The following is a 24,127-nucleotide window of genomic DNA, read 5'->3' as shown; positions in this document are numbered from 1 at the left end:
TGACTTGGCAGTAGGGTGTCGGCAGCAGCTGTTCACTCATCTCGTTGTTCTCCTTGCAGATGTCAAGACCAGGAAGTGGAACTTTCTCCTGGAAGAGCACAAGAAACTAAGTGAGAGGCTCACCTTGCTGTTTGCTTATCATGCCATTATTAAGGTTTTGCTTGTTTGTTTGTTTGTTTGCTTGTTTGTTTGTTTGAGATAGGGTCTCACTGTAGCCAAGGCTAACCTGATACTCTGCAGTCCCCAGGCTGGCCTTGAACTCATGGCGATCCTCCCAAGTGTTGGGATGAAAGGCGCTCACTACCAAGCCAGACCCATTGTTATGTTCTAATTGTATGCCTTAGCGTCAGCCTTTTAGAAGAGAGGTCCCTACCACCTCTGCTGCGGACATTTCAGATGTTGTGAGGATGGGGCGGGCAGCCTGGTCCAGGCCTGCTGCCGACCCCAGCGAGGTTGTACCAGCCTTGCAGAGGCAGGGCTCTTCATCTGTGAAGGTGAGGTGGTGCTATTAAAACTCCCAGGCCCTGGCAAACCTTTCTGCCATCCTAGACAGTTAGGAGTGAGGGGCTGGGCTTGGGAATTGAGAGTCATGCGGGGATTGCCTAGCTGAGATGGACGATACCTTGAGTGACCTGCAAGAACAGCTCTGTCTGCCTTTAGAACTCACCCACGAAGAAGAATGTCATGGGCTGAGTCATGGTTCTGTTTTGCTGTGTGCAGACATCCAGGCTGGGGAACTGAAGCCTCTTAACAGGCACTTAGAGAGTGAACAGGAGAAAGGGATGTGTAAACAGGTATTGTAACCACAGAGGGAGAAGCCAGTTTGGTGACTCTGGACAGCCGTGCACTGGGCTCACTGGGCCTCCCAGGTGGTGGGAGGAACGCCATGCATTATTGCCATTCAGCAGGAGAGATCAGGCCGGGCCCTGGGAGTGAGGAACCACTGGCCACTTGCCCATCAGCTTGGGGCTTTGGGCAGGAGATAGAGCTTGGTTCCTTCCCTGTACCTTCTCTTCTGTGACTCACACAGTGCCATATCTGGAAGATTATTCAATATTTTGTCTGTTTAAGAGGGAGAGCTTTAATCCCTACCCACCTTACCGACACCCTCATTTTAAACATAAAGGGAAATTCTTTTGTTTCCCAGAGCATGGATTTGCTCTAAACTGAAAGGTAGGGTCTGAATGTGAGGGATGTTGTTTAGTTGTGGGGAAAAGCTGAAGCAGAGAGAATGGACAGTGCCGCTCTGAAGCTCTCATATGATTAAGAAGGAAGTGATTGGCCAAAGCTGAATTTATTTATTTGTTTAAGTGTTTCAAGGTAGGGTCTCGCTCTAGCCCAGGCTGACCTGGAATTCACTCTGTAGTCTCAGGGTGGCCTCGAACTCGTGGCGATCCTCCTACCTCTGCCTCCCGAGTGCTGGGATGAAAGGCGTGCACCACCACTCCCAGCCAAAGCTGAATTTGTGATGAGAGATACGAGTTAGTTCTTTCATCTCTTTGTCTTAACTGAGAAAGACAAACATGCAATACAGTCTTTAACTTATACCGGGTGTGATGGCGCATGCTTTTCATCCCAGCACTCGGGAGGCAGAGGTAGGAAGATCGCCACGAGTTCGAGGCCACCCTGAGACTACAGAGTGAATTCCAGGTCAGCCTGGGCTAGAGCGAGACCCTACTTTAAAAAATGAAAAAAAGAAGAAACAAATCTTTGACTTAGGGGGTGACGCGAGGCAGGGTACTCATACTGCATGAGTGGAAGAATGTGGTACTGAACACTGGGAGTCATGACTCCTCGCATTATACAGTGCTTTCTAGTTTTTTATGGGAGATAGAATTCCTAAAGTACCTCATGAGGCCATCAAGTTCTTTGCCCAGAAGAATGCACACAGTGAGTGAACTTGAAAGTTTATACCGGACATTAGTAATTCCTTGGGTCTCAAGTTAGGAAGTCTACATTTAGAGGTTCACGTGCTTTCTCCTCATTATGTTGTCTTAGTAGGGAAACATTTGCTTCTCCCCTTTTGGGAGCATTTTAGGGCCACAGTGAAGTCAGGGACAGTAAGTCTGAGCCATCGTGAACTCCGGAAGCCAGCTCTGTGCACTGAGAGGCCAGAGGGAAAGGCGCTGCAGGGTACAGCCCAGTTCTCAGCTGAGTTCTGATCCATCATTAGTGCTGTGGGCCTGGAGAATTCACATTTTCTTCTCAACCCTGAGGTCTCCCTCCTCATGTGTGAAATTAGATTATTGACCCTGAGCTAACGAGCACATATCTGTGAAACTAATTAAGAAATGGTGTTAAGTCGTGAGCACATCATCAATGACAGGTAAGAGTCACTTTCTGTCATGAAGCAAATCTGAGCGCTTTCTCCCCTCTTTCTAAGTGAGTTGAGGCCTTCTGCCCACAGTGAATTTGGCATGAGGCCTTGTGTTTTCTCCCTGGTTGTCACAGTCCAGAAGCATGTTCAACGAGCTCGTCTTGTCAACTGCTATTTGAAAACATTAGCTTCCCTCAGCTGTGTGGCTAGTAGCATTTTGCCAAATAGCATTCTGTAAAAATGACTTCTACATGACTCATGAAGCCAGACAGCACATGCCTGGCATCCCCCAGCACCAGGGAAAGGACACTGAGACACAGCGTTAACATGGAATGATGGCATTCTTTGAAACAAACCCAGTGGGATTTTGGAGACAAGTAGCTGTAGGAGATGTTGGGATTTTTTTTCTCGCTTTTGAATGGTTGACAGAACATGGTGCTTCTAAAGGGGTGCGTTTCCTACCAGCCAACTCAGCAGCCCAGTTCTCACGGGGTCTTTGAGTTCTGGCAATTGTGAGGATTAAGATGAAAATGGTTTCTGCAAGTACACGAGGTGTGCATTCTCCTGAAGTGTGGAGAAATCAGCACGTTCCGATTTAATTTGGAGGAATAAAGTGCATTTCTGCATCAATACAGCCAGCCTGCTTTCTGTTAAACCCATCAGCCTTACCTCATTTGCTGTCATGGTGCATGGAAACCTTCCAGAAATAACTGGCACTGACATTTAGGGAAGAACAAAAAGTAGATTTAAAATATTGTAAATTCAAAGCAACTGAAGGTAGCAGAGGAAGTTGAAGGTATATAGTTCAGTCCTCCATGTTGAAGGTAGTCATAGAGGATGACTCAGTCCTCCATGTTGAAGGTAGTCATAGAGGATGACTCAGTCCTCCATGTTGAAGGTAGTCATAGAGGATGGCTCAGTCCTCCATGTTGAAGGTAGTCATAGAGGATGGCTCAGTCCTCCATGTTGAAGGTAGTCATAGAGGACGGCTCAGTCCTCCATGTTGAAGGTAGTCATAGAGGACGACTCAGTCCTCCATGTTGAAGGTACTGGTAGAGGATGGCTCAGTCCTCCATGTTGAAGGTAGTCATAGAGGATGGCTCAGTCCTCCATGTTGAAGGTAGTCATAGAGGACGACTCAGTCCTCCATGTTGAAGGTAGTCATAGAGGACGGCTCAGTCCTCCATGTTGAAGGTAGTCATAGAGGACGGCTCAGTCCTCCATGTTGAAGGTAGTCATAGAGGACGGCTCAGTCCTCCATGTTGAAGGTAGTCATAGAGGACGGCTCAGTCCTCCATGTTGAAGGTAGTCATAGAGGACGGCTCAGTCCTCCATGTTGAAGGTAGTCATAGAGGACGGCTCAGTCCTCCATGTTGAAGGTAGTCATAGAGGACGGCTCAGTCCTCCATGTTGAAGGTAGTCATAGAGGACGGCTCAGTCCTCCATGTTGAAGGTAGTCATAGAGGACGGCTCAGTCCTCCATGTTGAAGGTAGTCATAAAGGATGGCTCAGTCCTCCATGTTGAAGGTAGTAGCAGAGGATGGCTCAGTCCTCCATGTTGAAGGTATAGCAGCAGAGGATGCTCATTTCTCCATGTTAATACCAGCATTTGTCCTCTGAATTGGCTAATGGTTGTGGCCAAGAACTCTTGGAATGCCTTGTGAAGGTAGTAAGAAAATTTCTGATCTCATATGCCTGTGTGGAACGGAGAATGGAGAACATTAGGCTTTCAAGTCATATTGGATAGAAATGAAACATAGCCAGTTCCTCTGTGATTTCCTTACTGGGTTACAGTGACTCTTAGCGTGCCCTTGGGAAAATAAAGGAAAAACAAGCAATTGAAGATCTGTAAATTATAGTTTTTCTTCTATTTAGATATTTCAGAGAAAAATGATAAAGGGAGCCTTTTGGAGTCTGCAGTCCACAGGACAGCTGTCTGTGGTCATTTAAGGCCAATTCTCCTTCCACACATCTCTGAGTATGCCATCTTTCCCCTGTATATATATTTAAATATTTGGCTTATTTGTTTCTGTATTGACTAAAGGTATGGATAACCCCCCCCCTTTAATTTTAAAATCAGATTAAATTCCCCCCCTCTCCACACACACTCTTGTGGGAAAGTAGCTTTGGATAAATCTGTCAACTTGCAAACTGAGGACATGGCAGTGTTCCTGTAAAACCATCTGTGATGCTTTGGTAGTGTCATGTATGTCTCCATAGACTCCGGTGTTTCATTAAAATTAAACTTGTAACTTGGGTCTCCAGCCATCCGGCTAGGGGAGGTGTCACTGGGCGCTGATCCTGGAGGGTAGCCCTAAGGTGTTTTCGGGGGTGGTTGGGTCTGGATTCCAGCCCAAAGGTGTGCAGACAGTGGTTTGTGCTCACGTGTGGTGCTGGCTGCTGGGTGGTTGTTTTCTGCTTGCATCTACGAAATCGGTTAAACAGTCAATCATAAAAACACACGAGAGCTGAAGAGGTGGCTTAGCAGTTAAGGTGCTTGCCTGCGAAGCCTAAGGACTCAGGTTTGATTCCCTAGGGCCCACTTAAGCCAGATGTACTAGGTGGCATGCATCTAGCGTTTGATTGCAGTGGTTGGATGCCCTAGTGTGCCCATTCTGTCTCTCTGTCTGCCCCTTCTTCTCTCTCTCTCTCAAATAAATACTTTTTTAAAACTACAAAATTCTCTGTAGCATTTGTATAGTCTGCCAGGTGTCTTTTGCACTACTGAGTGTCCTCTTGTTTGAAGACTTAAGAACCAGAAAACATCAGTTTTGTGTGTCCCAGTGCTTGGCTAGGATGTGGGTTACCCCTCCCTGGCACATACTGAGTCGGCCTTTCTGATGAGGCCGCGTGTGGCAGAATGCCACTCGTGAACTTTATGCACTGAAGCTTTTTCTCCTTCCTCAGATCTTTTGCGCCTGCGTGCCTTGGTTCATATGCCTCTGTTCTTTCTTCCCAGTTGCAAAAGTATCCTCCCTCAAGCAAGTTCAGCTAGAACCTCTGCCCAAGACTCTCACCCTGGCATTCGCATCTCAACTGGAGAAAACATCGCCCCATCTCAAAGCAGATATCCCAGAAGCTGACCTTTCTGGAGTGGATGCCAAGCTTGTGTCTACCCTGATGCCTTTTCAGAGAGCTGGAGTTAAGTAGGTTCTTGGTCGTCCCCTCATTCTCCTTTCCTCAGACGTCACCATTCAGCACAAGCTGGGTTCAACTGCTTATTTAGTTATTATTTTTAGTAGTTATTTACTTGAGCGTGAGAGAGAGAAAGATAGGGCACACCAGGGCCTCCTGCTGCTGCAGACAGCTCCACACACATGTGCCACTTTGTGTGTCTGCTTTTACATGAGTACTGGGGAATCAGACGCGGACCATTAGGCTTTGCAAGCAAGAGCCTTTAACCACTGAGCCATCTGTCCAGCTCCTCAACTGCTCATTTTATGAACACACATCTTGTGTGGAGAGGTGGAGGTAGCTCAGCCAGGTATGCTGAGACCAAAATCTCTTGTAACCATGGATTTTAAATTCCATGGGTGGGCTGGAGAGATGGCTTAGCAGTTAAGCACTTGCCTGTGAAGCCTAAGGACCCCGGTTCGAGGCTCGGTTCCCCAGGTCCCACGTTAGCCAGATGCACAAGGGGGCGCATGCGTCTGGAGTTCGTTTGCAGAGGCTGGAATCCCTGGCGCGCCCATTCTCTCTCTCTCCCTCTATCTGTCTTTCTCTCTGTGTCTGTCGCTCTCAAATAAATAAATAAAAAATTAAATTCCATGGGTTCCCCAGGAGCCTGGATGGCAGGCATGCAGGAACTCAGTTCACACTAGCTTAGGGAAAGCAATTTCTCACTGCCAGGATGGACGATGCCATCTTTCTGACAGGTTTTCTTAGTTCACACCCTCTCAGCCAGGTGCTCCTGTGTGGGGGAGCTCAGGAAGCCCGGGGCTCCGGCTTGTGCTCCGTTAGCTGCAGCTCAGCCAAAGCACCGCTTTCCTGAAGGACAGGAGGCAGCAGTGGCTCGAGTCTGCTGCTTGTGATGTGCCTGGGAGGCTTGAGCGCTTGCTGGTTGGTTTGACCCACAGCTGGGTCCATCCTTGAGAGAGAGGGCTGTGCTTGTCCCACCTGAATTATGAACGTGAACAGAGTCTTAAGGCCTCATCGAAAGAATACTTATCCAGAATTTCTTGGGAGAAGCAAAATGCCTTCTGGGAACACATGAATCGGAAGAGAGGAAATACGTCTCTTCTTTTTCTGCCTGTGCGCGCGTGTGTGTACAGAGGAATGAACGCCGCCTGCCTAACGTCACCGCTGCAGAAGCAGAATAGGAGCTTCCGCCGACCTATGGACCATGCGCTTCGGAGAAGCCCCAGAGTCTCTCGGGTGGAGCCTTTTGTTTGTGTTCATCTGCTCCTTGTTGGGTAGTTCCCAGCAGGGGAAAGGGAAAGAACAGGAAGTCCTAGAGTCTCACTTGGCTCTCAGAATGACCAGATGGACCCAAGTATGTGGAAGGTCTAAGTAGCAGAGCTGAGGAGGCCAAGGGGGAAAGAAAGCGCAGAGACAACACGGCGCTTGACCGGCGTAGCTTTCGTTGTGAGCTGCTTGTCTTACCCGGTCAGCGATGTTGCAAACCAGAAAGGGTGGTTAAAAAAAAGCGAATCTTGGGGCTGGAGAGATGGCTCCGTGGTCATGAGCTCTTCCTCCACAAGCACGGGGGCCCAGGAGGTCCGAGAGACTGCCCAAGTTCAGTGCCCGGGACCCACGTAAACACCTGGGTGTGGCCTGTAACTCCAGCCCCGTCGGGGAGGAGACACCTGAGCATCATCCTCTGGGATCAGTACAAGATTCTGGCTCAAATAAGAACCGGCCGAAGCGAGGTGGAGTGGGACATCCGAGGAGCACACCCCACCACAGGCAAGGGCACGGGGGTGCCAAGTGGACACGCACACACACACACACACACACACACACAGGATCTTTTTCACATCCATCATCCTCCCATCCATTTGTCTGTACTGTAGGCTGCTCAGAACTGCTCTAGGAAATCCCCCAGAGATACAGGCAGACACAGACACGGAGGCAGGAGGAGATGGTGGGCCTGCTCTGGAGAAGGGGTGGCACCCTGCTGGGCTCCTGTCCTTCCTGAATGATGGCTGTCCTGGCCCAGGCACGTGCTACAGGAAGGGATACCCCCTCCCTCCCTCCCTTCTTCCCTTCCTCTCTCTCTCCCTTTCTCCCTCCCTTCTTCCCTCCCTCTCTCCCTCCCTCCCTTCCTTCTCCCCTTCCTCCCTCCTTTTCTTCCTCTCTCCCTCTCTCCCTCCCTCCCTCCCTTCTCCCCTTCCTCCCTCCTTTTCTCCCTCTCTCCCTCCCTTCCTCCCTCTCCCTCCCTCCCTCCCTCCCATGGCTGCTGGGAGGATAGGAAGTGCCATGACACGTTGCCCTGTATTGCTAGGCCTTGGTGTGTTTGCCACTGGTACCCAAAGATCATCTGCTCAGTTTTCCATCTTGGAAACAATGTTTCCAGAAAGGTCAGGATTCTTGTAAGGTCATACAATGCTGATTAGAAGAGATTATTTTCAGTCAGGTGTGGCACACGCCTTTAATCCCAGTACTGGGGAAGCAGAGGAAGCAGTATTGCCATGAGTCCAAGACCACCCTGAGACTAGTGAATTCCAGGTCAACCTGGGCTGGAGTAAAACCTTACCTTGACAAACAAAAACAAAACAAGAGATTATTTTCTCTGCTTTTAATATGTAAGAAGGAAAGAAAAAGGGTTATTTCAATGGCTTGTTGCAAGTTTCTGAGCTAGTCATCAGTTTTTTAGGAGTTAGGATGAAAGAGGACTGGGGTTTGGAGCAGGGGACGAAATGTCTGGTACTTGGGATCCTTTTAGCCTTTCACTGATTCATCCTGTGATACAAGCAAGTCCTGATTACTTCTCTCCTTTTGTGGGATAAAGTTACAAGATATACTTTCTCAGTGTCTATGAAGGTGCCAAGAACCATGTTAAGTGCTTCATATATTATCTACAACTAGTCTGAGGGGTGGGTACTTACTGTTCCCATCTGAGTGGCCAGTCTGGCTCAAGAGCAGCACACTTGACCCTTATCCATAGGCTATAAGCAAGACCTGTTGCATTAGGAGCTCCAGGCTGCCAGTCCAGAGAAAACTCTGGGAAGCCAAGGAGGCTGAGACAAAAGACACTTGGAAGCTTAGGGTTCTCTGTGATTCTTGGGTGCTATGTGTCTTACCTCGTCACAGATTTTGCAAACCAGAAAGTGTGGTTTAAAAAAAAAAAAGAGGGCTGGAGAGATGGCTTAATGGTTAAGTGCTTGCCTATGAAGCCTAAGGACCCCAGTTTGAGGCTCAATTCCCCAGGACCCACGTTCGCCAGATGCACAAGGGGGCACACGTGTCTGGAGTTCATTTGCAGTGGCTGGAAGTCCTGGCGTGTCCATTCTCTCTCTCTCTTTCTCTGCCTCTTTCTCTCTCTCTGTCACTCTGAAATAAATAAAAATAAACAAAAAAAATTTAAAAAAAAGAATCCTGGGCTGGAGAGATGGCTTAGTGGTTAAGACGCTTGCCTGCAAAGCCAAAGGACCCAGGTTTGATTCCCCAGGACTTACATAAGCCAGATGCACAAGGTGGTGCATACTTCTGGAGCTTGTTTGCAGTAGGTGCATGTGCTGGCACGCCCATCCTCTCCCTCTCTCTGCCTTCCTCTCTGTCAAATAAAAAACTTTTAAAGTATTAAAAAATGAGTCTTACCACACCCACCCATGTACCTGCCCTCTCCTGTCCGTCCCCTTCTCCAGCGGTACTGGTCAGCGCAGCTCTGCCCTACACCCCTGTGTGCACAGAACGGGCGCCGACCCTTAGTTGTCTTCTTTCGAACTCCGCTAATGCTTCTCTCCTGCCCTCCTCCCGGGGCGGGTTTCTCAATGGCATCATAGCCCTGCTCCTGGACGGCGCATCATGCCTTGCAGTTCCCTGGCCCGGCTGCCCTGCTCCGTTCGGGCTGACTCCTCTCCCTCGGCCCCGGTCTAGTCCTTTGCATTCTCCTGTTACTGGTGATTCGCCTATCTCCATTTTCCCTGTGTGTGTTTTTCCTCTCTTTTCTCTTTTTTTCTAGGTCCTAACTGGCCCCTGCCCTGTCCTGTGTGTGTAGAGTCTTGCTGCGAGCAGGGCCCGGGCACCGAGCCGTGCCCCTCGGATCTGTGTGGTGGTAGGGTACTTCAGCTGGCCTGGACTGGCGCGTGGGCTGGAATGCTCACCTTGCTTTTGTCTGCTTGCAGTTTTGCTGTGGCTAAAAGAGGCCGCCTGCTGCTGGCTGATGACATGGGCCTGGGGAAGACCATCCAGGCCATCTGTATAGCTGCCTTTTACCGGAAGGAGTGGCCCCTCCTGGTGGTTGTGCCGTCCTCCGTGCGCTTCACCTGGGAGCAGGTTAGTTCTGTGCACTGCAGTCATTTGGGAAGGTCTTCCTCGGGGTCGGGGTATCAGAATCGTAGTGTGGAAACGAGTCCACCTTCTCAGGCCGGGTGTGGGGGCGCATACCTTTAATCCCAGCACTCGGGAGGCAGAGGTAGGATCACTGTGAGTTCGAGACCACCCTGAGACTACTTAGTGAATTCCAAGTCAGCCTGAGCGAGATTGAGACCTTGCCTCAAAAAAACAAAACAAAACAAACAAACAAACAAAAACCACAAAAAGGCCTGACTCAGGTGAATACAAGGAGGGAGATGAGCTGGCCCCTAACACAGGATGAGAGCTTTCTGAATTTGCCTCAGAAGAAACCATTTAGAGCAGGAAGCCAGAGAGTCTCCAGCTAGGGACCTGTGCCAGTACCTCAGCAGACACGGCCAGTGCCTCTGTGCCCTTGTGAATAGCGCTCTTCATGTGTACCTCTCTTAATTCCTGGAGTATTTTCACTTGCTTTATCTCCTTGAATCCTATGGCAGAGCACCCAGTGACCTCTCAAGGGTGAGCAAACCGAATCTCCAGGAGGCTAAGTAAGCCTCACATTGTGCTAAGGGGAGCACAGCAGGATTTGGAGGCACCCCTCCTGCCTTCTGGGCTCCATGATTTGCTCTCTGTAGAGGGCAGTGTCGTGGTGGTCACTGTCCCCAAAATGACGTATGGGCAGAGGCCTTGGTGTGGTCTTTGAGTAACGAAAGCCCATGCCTCTGAAGCCCAGTGCTGTGGGTACAGCTCTGCCTGCGCTGGTCAGTCTGACGCCGGGACCTGCTGCTGTAACCAGAGAAGAGGAAACGCAAAATATGTGCTTGGAAAGAGTCTCTCACTCTTCCCTAGTCCTTGTGGTCTAGACTGTCAGTGCCTGTAGAAAGTGGTCATTCAGTATGTATTGTGTGCTTTAGAGTCCTTTGCCACCCTTAGAAATGCCAGGAAGAGGTTGGGCATGGTGGCACGTGCCTTTATTCCCAGAACTGGGGAGGCTGAGATTGGAGGATCTCCCTGAGTTTGAGGCCACCAGGCAATAAACCAAAGAACTGACAGGAAGTGTTAGGCGGCTACCGTGTGGACAAGACCAGAGAAAAGACCATAGCAGACCCACCCAGGTTCCAATGTGGAGGCACCTGGTAGCCTTCCGAAGGCTTCAGGTTACCTAGTTTATCTAGAAATGGCAGGATTCCTGGGAGAGTGGATATTTGTAAAAAAACATGCTTTTATCATCAAAAAAGAAACCAACCAAACAAAGCAGTTTTTCTGCAGTGTACAGGCTCTTAATAGGTCTTTTGTAAAATTCTTCTTTATTTTTATTTTTACTTATCTGCAAGCATAGAGAGGTACAGCAAAGAGACAGACATAGAGAATGGACACATCAGGGCCTCCGGCTACTGCAAACAAACTCTAGGTGCATGCACCACTTTGTACATCTAGCTTTACGTGAATACTGGGGAATTGAACCCAGGTCATCAGGCTTTATAGGCAAATGCCTTCACTACTGAGCCATCTCTCCATCCCTGTAGAATTCTTCATACAAGGAATCATGCTCTTCCTTAGCAGAAATTTGTCATCTGGTTAGACACCACAGTGGCTCAGAGGCCCTCAGGCACCAGAGTCTGTCGGAGAACAGCAAGTGATGTGGTGGACTAAGGCAGATAGAGATGACAGGGTCTGGTCAGATGCACACAGGATGAGAGCTTTCTGAATTTGCCTCAGAAGAAACCATTTAGAGCAGAAAGCCAGAGAGTCTCCAGCTATATTTTGCATTTCCTCTTCTCTGGTTACAGCAGCAGGTCCTGGCATCAGACTGCCCAGCGCAGGCAGAGCTGTACCCACAGCACTGGGCTCCATGGACTAAGGCAGGTAGAGATGACAGGGTCTGGAAGGAAAGAGACCAAGTTGGTCTTCAGGGAACATTAACTTGGTCCCCATTGAAAGCTCTGTGGTAGGTCAGCTGTTGGCCCTCACTTAGTTTTGCTTTCTTCTGTCTCCTGCAGGCCTTTCTTCAATGGTTACCATCTGTGAGCCCGGAGGACATCAATGTGGTGGTGACCGGAAAGGGCCGTCTGACGGCTGGCTTGGTCAACATTGTCAGTTTTGACCTTCTTACCAAGTTGCAAAAACAGCTGAAAACGCCCTTCAAAGTTGTCATCATCGTAAGTGACTTGTAGAGTCATGAAGTACTTTGTCTCTTCGGAAATCCTAAGGAGCTCGGAACACTTAGGGACCTGCCATCTCATCCAGCCTCATGGGAAATAGAAGTTGTTGCCTTATTTTGTAGGGAACTGACAGTTTCTTCATCTCAAATAGTGCTTCTGAGCCCTGGCTGTGCACTAGCGTTTCCTGAGGAGCTTTCTAAATTGGTGAGATGGCTCTCCTGAAGTGGGAGGCCAGGCTAGCCATGGGCTCTGGGGTCTACAGCCTAGTCAGCGAGGTAATGTGCCCACATTGGTGCCACCTTGTCCGAGTGGCTCAGACATACAGTTTAGTAGTTGGTAAATCTCTTCCATCAATGTGAAGAGAGTCCCACCCCTACAGAAAGAGCAGTAGGTTTTATTCAAGTTTTTTTTTTTTTTTTTTTTCCTAAAGTAGGGTCTCACTCTAGCTCAGGCTGACCTGGAATTCACTCTGTAGTCTCAGAGTGGCCTCGAACTCTCGGCGATCCTCCTACCTCTGCCTCCCGAGTGCTGGGATTAAAGGCGTGCACCACCTCGCCTGGCTTCAAGTTGGTTTTTTTTTTAAAGAAGTTTTCACTGAAGCCCTGGTCCCAGATTTGATAACGTGTCTTTTGATAACCAGCGTTTCTTTTCATTCCTCACACATCCCCTGGGGAATGTCTGGGCAACCTTGGTGCCCAGCCAGCTGTCAGTGCTGAATGCGTTGATATAGTTCCCAAACAGAAACCTGGTGAGAGTTTAGAGCTTCAACACAATTGCAGACCCCAGGAGATCTTTAGCATGTTCTGGACATGAGAACCATGTTCTTAGCGTATGTAAACAAGTGTATGTATTCTGTCAAAGCTGCGTGGGTAATGAGTCTTTGGGGAAGTCATTTTGGGTTTGGCACAGATTCAAGTGTGGCTTTGAAAAGATGTCAGCATTTGAGAGAAATGAAACATTTAAAAGAAATATCCCAGGATGGCTGTGATGGCTGGGGTGTGGGGAAGGTACCACCTTTCTTTCTTGATCATCACCTGGTATTAGGGGACTCCCCCCCACCACCACAGCCATGGAGTTCCTCAGTGCCCTGAGTAGTATTGCCCTTTGTGAGGGGTCCGCTTCATAGCTGGCATCAGATGGGTCGATCTGCCCCTAGACACAAAGCTAGTGCTTTGGAACTGATGACCGAAGCTTGGTAGATCTGACTTTGGAATTCATGTTTCTGAGTCTGGCTCGTCATTCAGTCTGCCTTGATGTTTTGGGCAAGCCGCTTACCATCTGCATTGATTTGTTCTTTGGGAGTAAAACACCCTACCCGCTCCTTAAGCAGCAGATTGTGTTCGGGTGTGTGTTTGTGCGTGAGCAGGTCCGTGAAGACAGCCTTGAGTGTCAGCCTCAGAAACGCTGTCCTCCTCCTTTTCATTTTATTTATTTTTTCTTTTTGGTTTTTCAAGGTAGGGTTTCGCTCTAGCCCAGGCTCACCTGGAATTCACTATTGTAGTCTCAGGGTGGCCTCGAACTCACGGTGATCCTCCTACCTCTGCCTCCTGAGTGCTGGGATCAAAGACGTGCGCCACCGGCCCGGTGTCCTCCTCCTTTTGAAACAGAGTCTCCCATTGGTCTGGTGCTCACCAACTAGGCCAGAGTGGCTGGCCAGTGAGCTCCAGGGATTTCCTCTGTCTCTGCCTCCCTGGTACTGGGACTATAGGCACATGCCACCATGCCCAGCATTTGATGTGGGTTCCGTGGATCAAACTCAGGTCCTCAGGCTTGCAAGGCAAGGACTTTGCCGAATGAGCTGTCTTCTGACCCCCTCCCACTGCCCTTTCTTCAGAATCCGCTGTAGGAAGAAGCAAAGTGACAGCTCTGAGACGCTGCACTTGGAAGAAGCGTCAGCCCCAAGCCGCTTCTCGTGACTGCTTCCGGGCCCCGCAGTTTCACCCGTGGTTCTCGGGGCTACCTGTTTAACACAGAGCAGCCAGAACAAGTATTGTACCCATTTTACACATGGAGAGACCAGTGTGCACCACAGAGAGGCCAGTTAGTGGCTCAGAGTCACAGCAAGCATCAGGAATGTGCCGACTTAAAAAAAAATCTCCCTCCCGGGTACTGACGATGTCTTCATTACCCATGCGGCTTTAGAAAATACGACCAATTCTGTAGAGCTACAAATAATCCAACTCCATGTTTTCAACGTGACAGTCTCTGGAGGACAGGAATCACACCATCCTCTTCTCATGTCTCAGTTCCCACAGTGCTTTGTACACAGTGCCGTGGTGACACTGCCAACTGTCTGATCAGCTGTCAGGGAGCCTGGCATCGCCGCACGGCAGATCCAGCGGGCGGTGCCAGGCCCCATAGCCTCACACCATTGCACAGGTCACAGTGGGTCTTCTACACACCTGACGCTTGAGCCACACAGATGTGAGGTGCCTCCCACAAGGTGGTTGCCTGGTTCCTCTGGTGAGGCCGCTGCCCTCTCCTTGCTGGAACAAAACATCTGGCCAGAAGCTGCGTGTGGAAGGAAAGGGTTTCTTCCCAGCTTGTAATTTCAAGGGGAAGTTTCATCATAGCAGGAAAAACAGACAGCCAAGCATCACATCTCCACAGCTGCATGGAGGAAGTAGAGTTAAGTAGTCAGTCAGCAAGCTAGGCTCTGGCATCCCAAGGCCACCCCCGGCAACACGGCCCCCTCCAGCCACGTGTACCAGCTGGTGGTTAAGTGTGAGGCTTAATCACAAATACACAAGGCTCTGGGGACATTTTACGTTTAAGCCACCACACCCAGGGAGCCTGTAGACATAATGGGCTAGGGATGCACTACCCCTATTTAAAAACATTTATTTTTATCTCTTTATTTGAGAAAAGGGGGAGGGAGAAAGAGAAGCAGGAAGAGAAAGAGAGAGCGAGAGAGAGAATGGGTGTGCCAGGGCCTCCAGCCATTGCAAATGAACTCTAGACACAGGCACCACCTTGTGCATCTGGCTTATGTGGGTCCTGGGGAATTAAACCTGGGTCCTTTGGCCTTGCAGACAAGTGTCTTAATGACTAAGCCCACCCCATTTTTAAAACTTTTTTTTTTTCATTTTATTTTTATGTGCAAGCAGAGAGAGATAGAGAAGAGAGCCAAAGAGGGGAAAAAGAGAGGTTGGGAGAGAGAATAGGCACACCAGGGCCTCTAGCCACTTCCAACAAACTCCAGACGCTTGCGCCACTTTGGGCATCTGGCTTTCCATGGGGATTGGGGAACTGAACCTGGGTTCTTAGGCTTTGTAGGCAAGTGTCTTAACCGCTGAGCCGTCTTACCAGCCCTAACCCCATTTTTGTAGGAGGAAAACTGTCCTTAGAGAGATGAAGCAGTTTGTCCTGAGTGTAGTAAGGAAGTAGCCCCGGAGCCCTGGGTCCTTCCTGGGGCCCATGGCTCCACCCCTTGAATGAGAACTTGTTAAGGCAGGTGTCCACAGGGCCAATGCCAGGTCATGCCCAAGCTGCACGTGGGCTTTCTGTGTACCAAGGACTGGCTCGTGTTCACCTGTGTTTCCCTTTCTTTCAGGATGAATCTCATTTCCTCAAGAATATCAAGACTGCCCGCTGTCGAGCAGCTGTGCCCATTTTAAAGGTGAGTGAAGCTAAGGAGGGACTTGGGGCCTTGTGCCCACCAGTCCTTAGAGCCACAGTATCTGCTTGCACAGGCTGGGCATCCTGGGCAAGCAGTTCCATGCCAGGCCTGTGAGCTGTTGGGGGTACGTAGGGTTGACTTTGGGCATCTCTTCTTGGGGCTGTGCTGGTTAAGAACCTGCAAGAACCCCACTGTTCATGTGTAGGTCACAGGCTGGGATGGAACTAGACTCCAGAACCCTCCTCCGGCTTCCAGCCTGGACAGGAGAGGGTCTGACCCAGCTTGCCCACTAACTAGCTCAGGAGAAACGGCGTCACTTACAGTGGCAGAGCTGTCCGTGCTCGGAACCAAGGGAGATGAGTTACCCAGACTTAGAACCAGGCCAAGAAAGAATCATCAGAAAGAATCGCTGGCCAAGCCGAGACATGCTGAACCCTTTTCTGCACTGTCTGGGGCTTGTGGTGACCCGCGGGACCAGCCATGTTCACTCATTCCCACATGTTCTCCCCTTGTCCCCGTCCCCGTCATACAGGCCGGCCTGAGTTTTGTCCTCAGAGCAGGCAGCAGTGGGCAGGTGGAGCAAAGTCAGGTCTTTCTCCACACATATTCTCCCTCTCTCTCTCTCTCTCTCTCTCTCTCTCTCTCTCTCTCTCTTTTTCCAAGGTAAGGTCTCATTCTAGCTCAGGCTGACCTGGAATTAGTCTCAGGTTGACCTCGAACTCATGGTGGTCCTCCTACCTCTGCCTCCTGAGTGCTGGGATTAAAGGCGTGCGCCACCACACCTGGCGTTTTCCACACATATTCTCATGCGCAGTTTAAGCATGCTATCCATGTGTGTGTCCTGGCCCCTGCCCCATCTTGCACAAAGGGTGGTCCCCAAATTAAATTGTTTTTCCCTAACGGTAAGAAGTGAGGGAGGGGCTGGAGAGGTGGCTTAGCAGTTAAGGCATTTGCCTGCAAAGCCAAAGGATCCCGGTTCGACTCTCCAGGGCCCACATAAGCCAGCTGTACAAGGGGGCGCATGTGTCTGGAGTTTGTTTGCAGTGGCTGGAGGCCCTGGCATGCCCATTCTCTCTCTCTTCCTCTTTCTCTCTCTCAAATAAATAAATAAAATCTATTAGAAAGAAAAGTGGGGGAGTACCAAAATAGTGTTTTCTCATGGCAAGTCAGCATCCTCTCAGATGGCTTGGAGAAGCCACTAGGTTGGAGTGGACCGAGCCAACACAGGCATGCGCGTGTCTGGTTACACAGCCTTTGTGTCGCGTGCAGGCTCTGAAGTCGCACTGTCTAGTGCTTGAAGAAACTTGCTTTTGCCTGAACTCTGCCAAATGTTGACAGTTTAGCACCTGAAAATTAATTTCCCTACCTTCCTGCAAAATAGACATCAGTGCCTACTCATTTCAAGTTTTGCTTTTTTAAAAAGTATTTTATTCATTTTAATTTATTTGTGAGCGACAGACAGAGAGAGAAAGAGGCAGAGAGAGAGAATGGGCGCGCCAGGGCTTCCAGCCACTGCAAATGAACTCCAGACTCGTGCGCCCCCTTGTGCAGCTGGCTAACGTGGGCCCTGGGGAACCGAGCCTCGAACCGGGGTCCTTAGGCTTCACAGGCAAGTGCTTAACCACTGAGCCATCTCTCCAGCCCAAGGTTTGCTTTTTAAAGGAATAACAAGGCAGTGTTATGTTATGTGCTCCAAAGTGAAATCACTAGTCTTCAGTCAGCTTAAGCTTAACTAAGTATGTACATGTCCATAGTCATTTATGGGCACATCAATGAAATGTTATTGCTTGGGTGGTGACCCATCCTTAGGGAGGCTTTAATATGTTTTTCTTTGCAAAATTTTTTTAACAACTTCCATTATTATAAAAAGTATCCCATGACAATACACACCCTCCCCCCAATATGGTTTTCTAAGAAAAAAAATTAATAGGTGGCCATGGGTCTATGGTTCCAATATTACAGTCACAGGCATGTGCCCCTATGCCCAGGCTTACAATCACTGTTTTATGGCCACCATTTGTTCCTGAATCATAGGCCCCGAAAAATCATTCCAAGTCATTCCAGACGTTGCCGCCTCACAGTCTGTCATATGAGTCCATCAAAAAATATACATTCTCTGTTCTCTTTGATGAGTTCGTACCCAAATTGAAACTCTTGCTTTTTGTAGCTCTGCAGTGACCATCTTTTTCATAGCATACAGAAGTGGGAAGTAGAAAGCCAGTTCCTCTGCATCTGAAATAAGTGATTTTTTTTTTTTTTTTTTTTTTGCCTTTCTTGGGACAGAGGGGAGAAGGGTGACCTGTGGTAGGATCTGCTCATACGCCGGTATACCAAGGCTCTGAAAGTTCCTGTGTCCACCATTCTGATTTATTTCCTCAAGTGTATTACAGAGCCAGACTTGAAGGGAAATTACTGGAGTCTAATAGTTAAGAGAAAATAGATTGTCTTTTTAGAGAAAAATCCACCTTTGTCTTGAATTTTAGCATGCCTGCTATCTTAATACCTGTACACAAATGGTTTGCTTACCTTCAAGCGCAGAATGGCATAGCTTCAATGAGCTGATTATACCATTTGCTGTATTCTCATTACAGGATTTGGTATTTTGAATCCATATACGTACAGTCACATTCCTCTTTCTGTCTGTTCTCGGCCTTTCATGCTGCATCAGAATCGTTCTAACAACAGATCAGTGATACTGGTTTAGCTGGAGAGCACTGAATTATGCAGATCAGCTTAGTAAGGTCAGTACCCCAAGGACCTTTTGGAATACAGCCAAGGACTTAAAAGGAACCATTTACATGAAGTATGCTGAGCTAGCCATAGACCCAGAAAGGCCATTGACAAGGTATCACTGGCTGGTACTGGGGACAGCCTTTGCCCACCAATGGTCATAATTATATGGTCTTGATTGTTGTGGAGAGGATTGCTTCAGGCATATGAAGACCAGAACATCACTCTTCCTTCATGCCCATCCCTGGAGTTTTACTGCATAGCGAACTTTTCCTCCATTCTCAGGCTTTTTATTCATGTACAGGAAATGACTTGTGTTTCTTCTTGGGTAAATAAGCTGTGGTCCTGCTTTTGTTCATCTGGATACTTCTGGTCATTTGCCCCCCATCCTTGATTTTGAATGCTATGTTTGAAGATTCTAGAATGGCTTCTGTACTAGTTAATACTCTAGTGTCCTGCTGCATCCAGATTCATGGGGTTTAGAAATGTTGAGTTTGTATAGATGTGGCCTTCTCTTTGATGAGACCTGCCTTCTGCTTGTCTTATTTCTAAATGGTATATATTGAATACACTTTGAGTGTCTGGAATAATGCAGGGGGAACATGATTTTATTTATTTATTTATTTATTTTATTTATTTATTTTTTGGTTTTTCGAGGTAGGGTCTCACTCTAGCTCAGGCTGACCTGGAATTCACTCTGTAGTCTTGGGGTGGCCTCGAACTCTCGGCGATCCTCCTACCTCTGCCTCCCGAGTGCTGGGATTAAAGGCGTGCACCGCCACCATGATTTTATTCTTGATCTAGGGAAGGTATGATGGTTACTATTGTCAATTAGATGGGATTTAGAATCACCTTGGAAATAAATTTCTGGGCATATCTGTGAGGCATTTTCTAGATTGGCTTATTTGAAGTAGGAAGACCCAGCCTAACTGTGGGAGGTGCCATTCCATGGGCTGAGGTTCTGCGAGCCAGCTGAGCAGTGATTCGTCTCCCTCTGCTTCATGATTATGGACATGACGCGACCAGCTCTGCTTCCCTCTTCTGCCATCATGCCCTCCCCGCAGTGAGGGACTGGAAACCCCAGCCCCAAGTGGAAATAAAACTGGTCCTTCCCTTCAGTTGCGTTTGATCAGGCATTTGTTCGCTGTAGTGAGAAAGTGAATAGTGCAGAGGGCCTTGGGGAACTACACCGTGGCCAGTCAGAATAATTCAGTAAATCATGGTGCTGGCTCAGTTGGAAAGAGAGATTACAACAGAAAGTTATGAAGCATTTCTGAAGCGCTGCTTCTGTGAACTTAAAGCAACTCGAGTTCTTCTGTCTGTACTGACATCCTCTGGGCTCGTACGCTAAAGCCTCTGTGTAGATTGTCGACTTTGAACAATACCTGGGACTCTCCTTGGTAAATGACTTCTAACAACTGGTCCTGCTGTCCTGCAGGACTTTCTGAGGAAACTAAGTGCATCTTGGAAGGTCATCTGTCGCCAATAGTTTCTGGAGCCACAATGTCTTTACAACACCAAACAAAAACCATTTTTTATTATTCCAATAAAATGTTCAATTAAGCATTATGTCATCTTATACATTTTTATTTTCCTAGGTTAGAGATAGAGCACATTAATCATTTTCAGCTGGGCACAGACTAAAGGATTTGTAGGTGACCGTGGTGACAAGGCAGACATGTTAGGGCTGAGCAGGGAGCAGGTTAAATCATCCCATTACAGAAAAGCTGCTCCTCCACTTTCTTTCCAAAGCTGGCTCTCCAGTCTGGGGCATGAGCATCACCACCCTCCGACGATGCCATAGAAGACCCAGAGCTCACTTCTGGCACCTGGTCCATGAGCTGGTTTTGCCCAGTCTCCATCCCCATGCCAACACAGAGACATGGGAGTAGATTCAGGGTGATAGACAGGTTTTCTCTTACTGATGAAACTTTCCTATTTTGTCCCTTTCATTGAACTGGACACTTTAGAGCTAAGCAGAGACATGCAACAGACATCATTCAGGAAGCCCATTGTTATTTTAATGAGTTTGCATTAAACCATGCAGGAAATTAGAAGGCCCAAGTAATTGAACTGTGCAGAATTACAGCTGGAGAAATTCTGCCATCATAATGGAATTAGGTATTGGCAGGGGCTGAGAGGGCACGGTGTATTTTGAGAATTGTATGTATTATATATTTATGAGGAATCATCTTTCTTCCCACTGCCATGCCTTTATTTATTTATTTTTTTTTTTGAGGCGGTGTATCCATTTGAAAACCTAATTTCCTCCCGTAGGAGATTTACTTCATGATTGTCTTGTGTTACTGTCACTAATTCAAGGCTACCGTGGTTAACAAGCTGTTTCTAGACAACTGAGCGTCATAGTGAGGTCTCTTCCCAGCACTGAAATCATTGTCACCTCCAGTAATTGTGGCGACTTCATGTTCCATTGCAGTGTGAAGTGTCTCCTCTTGGTCTCACCCTCTTTCTTACCGCACTAAGAACGGTGATCTCGGTCTGGTCACCTCGGGCCAGGTCTCTCGGATTTCCATCTAGCCCACTGCTGAGCGGGCTGTTGCCGACACACGCACTGAACTTTGCCAGTGGATCTGGGCCACAGCATTTGAGCATCTTAGAAACTGCAAAGTGAACTCAAAGTCTTGAAACACAGTGAAGTTAGTTAAGACTTCGTTCCTAAAAGAAAAACTCACTGGAGGGTTCTACACGGGCAATCCCTTAAACTTCTTCCTGGTCCCAGTAGGGTCACTAAGTTCAGCTAGGACGTCAGAAATGCATTAATTAATTAATTAATTAATTAAATGCATTAAGGAGGTTAAGACCTGTGGCTTTGGACCCTTTGAGTTTCCTTTGGAACACTAATGAGCTTTCTCTGAATTTTTCTCAGCACACAGCAATTGTTTATCCGTTACACTGTGCCTGGCTACAGAATGTGAAAGGAACATGCCAGTCCTGATCTCAACAAGCTTGCATTCCAGGGGGGAGACAGACAAGGGAATTCAGGATGATGTGTTAAGTGTTCTTACAACAACCAGGAAAGACCTCAGGAACAGCAGTTGACATCTTAATTGGCAATGCCAGTCAGTTGTCCCAATGTGTGTGGTCTTTTTTTTTTTTTTTTTTTTTTTTCCCTTCTGGTTATAGTGCCCTTGTTTAGAGATCACACGGTACTGGGGTGACGCTGGTCTTCACTACCTTTGGAGTCTCCATCTAACGTCTCCCTGAGATCTGAGGTGTTTAACCTGGAGAAGGGCCATAGCGAGAGAGACTCCAGGAAGGATGGTGCCGCATCCCAGGGGCCTTTGCTGTTCATGTGGCATCCGGCTCCTACCTCACTGGAGCGTTTCGGATATTCCCCATGAGAGAACCCCTCATAAGCCTCGGTGGTCCCCGTCACCTGTGACTTTTTGCCTTGTAGGTTGCCAAGAGGGTGATCTTGCTGTCGGGCACACCAGCCATGTCACGGCCTGCAGAGCTCTACACGCAGATCATCGCGGTCAAGCCAACGTTCTTCCCCCAGTTTCATACCTTTGGACTTCGCTACTGTGATGCCAAACGGGTATGTATTCTCTCCCTCCTAACCCCACCTCCCGCACCCCTCACCCTGCTGCGGACACTTTCTCTTTGCTTGTGATCTGAGCCAAGAAATGGGGGCCAGAGAACTGGACTGAGATTTAGTTCTGATGTGCCCCTAACCTTGACCCTGGAGGATTTCTCAATAGCAAAGTGGACTTGGTCCATCCAAGTCTTAATGCTTATGATGATTACAGGCACAAATTTTTTGGAAAGAGGCCATTCCTCTTAAAGCTCGTGCACCAGACTGGTGCCGGGCTGTGTCAGAGGTTGGCTGTGAAGAAGGCACTGGGGTGAGCTAGAGAGGAGCCCCAGGCTCAGGCAATCAAGCAGATGAGGCAGTGAGCCTGTTTGTCCTGGAAGGAACGCCCCAGAGCCTTAGACCAGGCAGAGTAGAGCAAGATTCCAAGCCGCCTGCGGAGGGCTCACCTCCACGAGCCTTTGCTCACAAGCTTTCAACTTCTAGGGAATCATTGCCTGCTCAGTAGCCAGAAACTTCTGGCCCCAAACTTAATTCTGTGCACATACAACTCTAGCGTGCTTTCTTTGTTGCTCTAGTTCTCCAGAGATCGCGAGGGAAGCCCTGTGAGCAGGATGTAGCGCAATCAGTATTGCCACTAGTGAGGTTCGTGAAACCTCACTCATTCCGACCTTAGGAGCTTGTTTTCTAATCCAATCACAGATATACTGAGCCCCTGCTTCATCAAAGACACTGATAATTTGGACACAGGCTGCAGTTACAGCCATCTGTGAGGGAAAATCTCTGCTATGTGAGTTCTTGATTGGTCACCATATATATATATATATATATATATATATATACATACATACATATATATATATATATACATACATATATATATATATATATATATATATATATATATATATATATTTGCTGTTTGTTTTGTTTTTCGAGGTAGCATCTCACTGTACCCCAGGCTGACCTGGAATTCACTAAGTAATCTCAGGGTGGCCTTGAACTCACAGCAGTCCTCCTACCTGTGCCTCCCAAGTACTAGGATTAAAAGTGTGCACTGCCACACTTGGCCACATGTTTAAAGTATAAAATAGTTTAAACCCTCAGTTATTTAATTTTTTTCCATCAAATGCAAAGTACTTATAATGTAAATTGTAGCGTTTTGCAAAGTTAATGGCAGACTGCTTTTAAGCTGACTGTTGAGACAATTTCTCAACTGTTAGAATGTACTTAAAAGCCATACACTTCATTAACAGTCTGTGACTCACCTCCTGATGGGATCGAGATTAGATTAATTGCATGTAGCCTTCACATGTGTTTTGAACCTGGGTCCTATTTGCAAATGATGTGCTTTCTGAACAGGATTCCTGCCTTTAACTGGGACTCCAGATAACTTTTGTTGGACGGAACTAAAGGTGGAACTTATCATCTTGCCCCTAGATTGTCCTGTGTTCTCAGCATCAAGCTGTCCCTTCCAGTCTCTCACACCACAAGACATTTTTCCTCTCTCTCTTCCACTCACCTTGACAAACCACAGACATAGACACTATAGACACTGTGTTTTCCTCACAACCTTCCTTCCATGTAGCCTGGTGCTTGGGGCCAGGTATGCTTTCAGAAAATCCTTGTTGGGTTATGAGTGTTCCAAAGTCCAGTTTAACCTAAAGGCTAAGAGGTAACATTAAACTGAGGAGCATAATACCCACATTAATTATGATATCTACTTGTTCCCAGCATGTTTTTAAATGTAGCCCAAAAGGCAGGTGGCTTTTTCCCTGCCCAGCTTCACATTAAGAGACACCGTGCGGAAAGCATTCTGTGTCGAGCTTATTTGCTGTGCAGGACTGGAGATCTGCTGAGAACGTCCTGTAGATTTATCTTAAAGAGAAAAAGGAAAGAAAAGGAGAAGAAACAGTACTGGGTCATTTCCCTCTCCACCTTTGGCTTTCTTTCTTTCTTTGTTTTTTTCAAGGTAGGGTCTCACTCTAGCCCTAGCCCAGGCTGACCTGGAACTCGCTCTGCGGTTCCACAGCAAGTCCTCCCTCTGCCTCCAGAGTGCTGGGATTAAAGGCTTTGCCCATCTCTTTCTATTCTCAATTTAGCGGAGAGCTTTGGCGCATCTACCCTGTCTCCGACATTCAGCTAGGTCCTCTGGTCCTGGTTCTGTGAAGTGAGCAAAACCAGCCCCTTGGCCCTCAGGCAGCTCGCGGTCCAGGGGAGGCTGAAGCAGGAGGGCATGGCCGCTGGGAAGGGCCTGGCCGCACACACGCCTGCTCCCAGTGAGGTCGTTG

The 24,127-nt window shown here is 48.1% G+C and overlaps 1 protein-coding gene across 3 annotated transcripts in view; it reads left to right on the top strand.

Annotated features, from left to right (window-relative positions):
- Smarcal1 (SWI/SNF related, matrix associated, actin dependent regulator of chromatin, subfamily a like 1) overlaps window positions 1-24,127 on the top strand; it is a 62,380-nt gene that overhangs the window by 13,846 nt on the left and 24,407 nt on the right. For all 3 annotated transcript variants that reach the window (XM_045148230.1, XM_004662848.2, XM_045148231.1), the window contains 6 exons: window positions 60-110; window positions 5,277-5,463; window positions 9,604-9,754; window positions 11,773-11,931; window positions 15,488-15,553; window positions 21,702-21,842. In XM_045148230.1, the coding sequence (XP_045004165.1) occupies window positions 60-110; window positions 5,277-5,463; window positions 9,604-9,754; window positions 11,773-11,931; window positions 15,488-15,553; window positions 21,702-21,842 (755 nt within the window). The remainder of the gene's footprint in view (window positions 1-59; window positions 111-5,276; window positions 5,464-9,603; window positions 9,755-11,772; window positions 11,932-15,487; window positions 15,554-21,701; window positions 21,843-24,127) is intronic.

Source organism: Jaculus jaculus, chromosome 4 (assembly GCF_020740685.1).
Source record: "Jaculus jaculus isolate mJacJac1 chromosome 4, mJacJac1.mat.Y.cur, whole genome shotgun sequence".
NCBI classification, from domain to species: Eukaryota; Metazoa; Chordata; class Mammalia; order Rodentia; family Dipodidae; genus Jaculus; species Jaculus jaculus.
The sequence above is the reverse complement of the archived record's forward strand: the minus strand, read 5'-3'. Positions and strand labels throughout refer to the sequence as shown.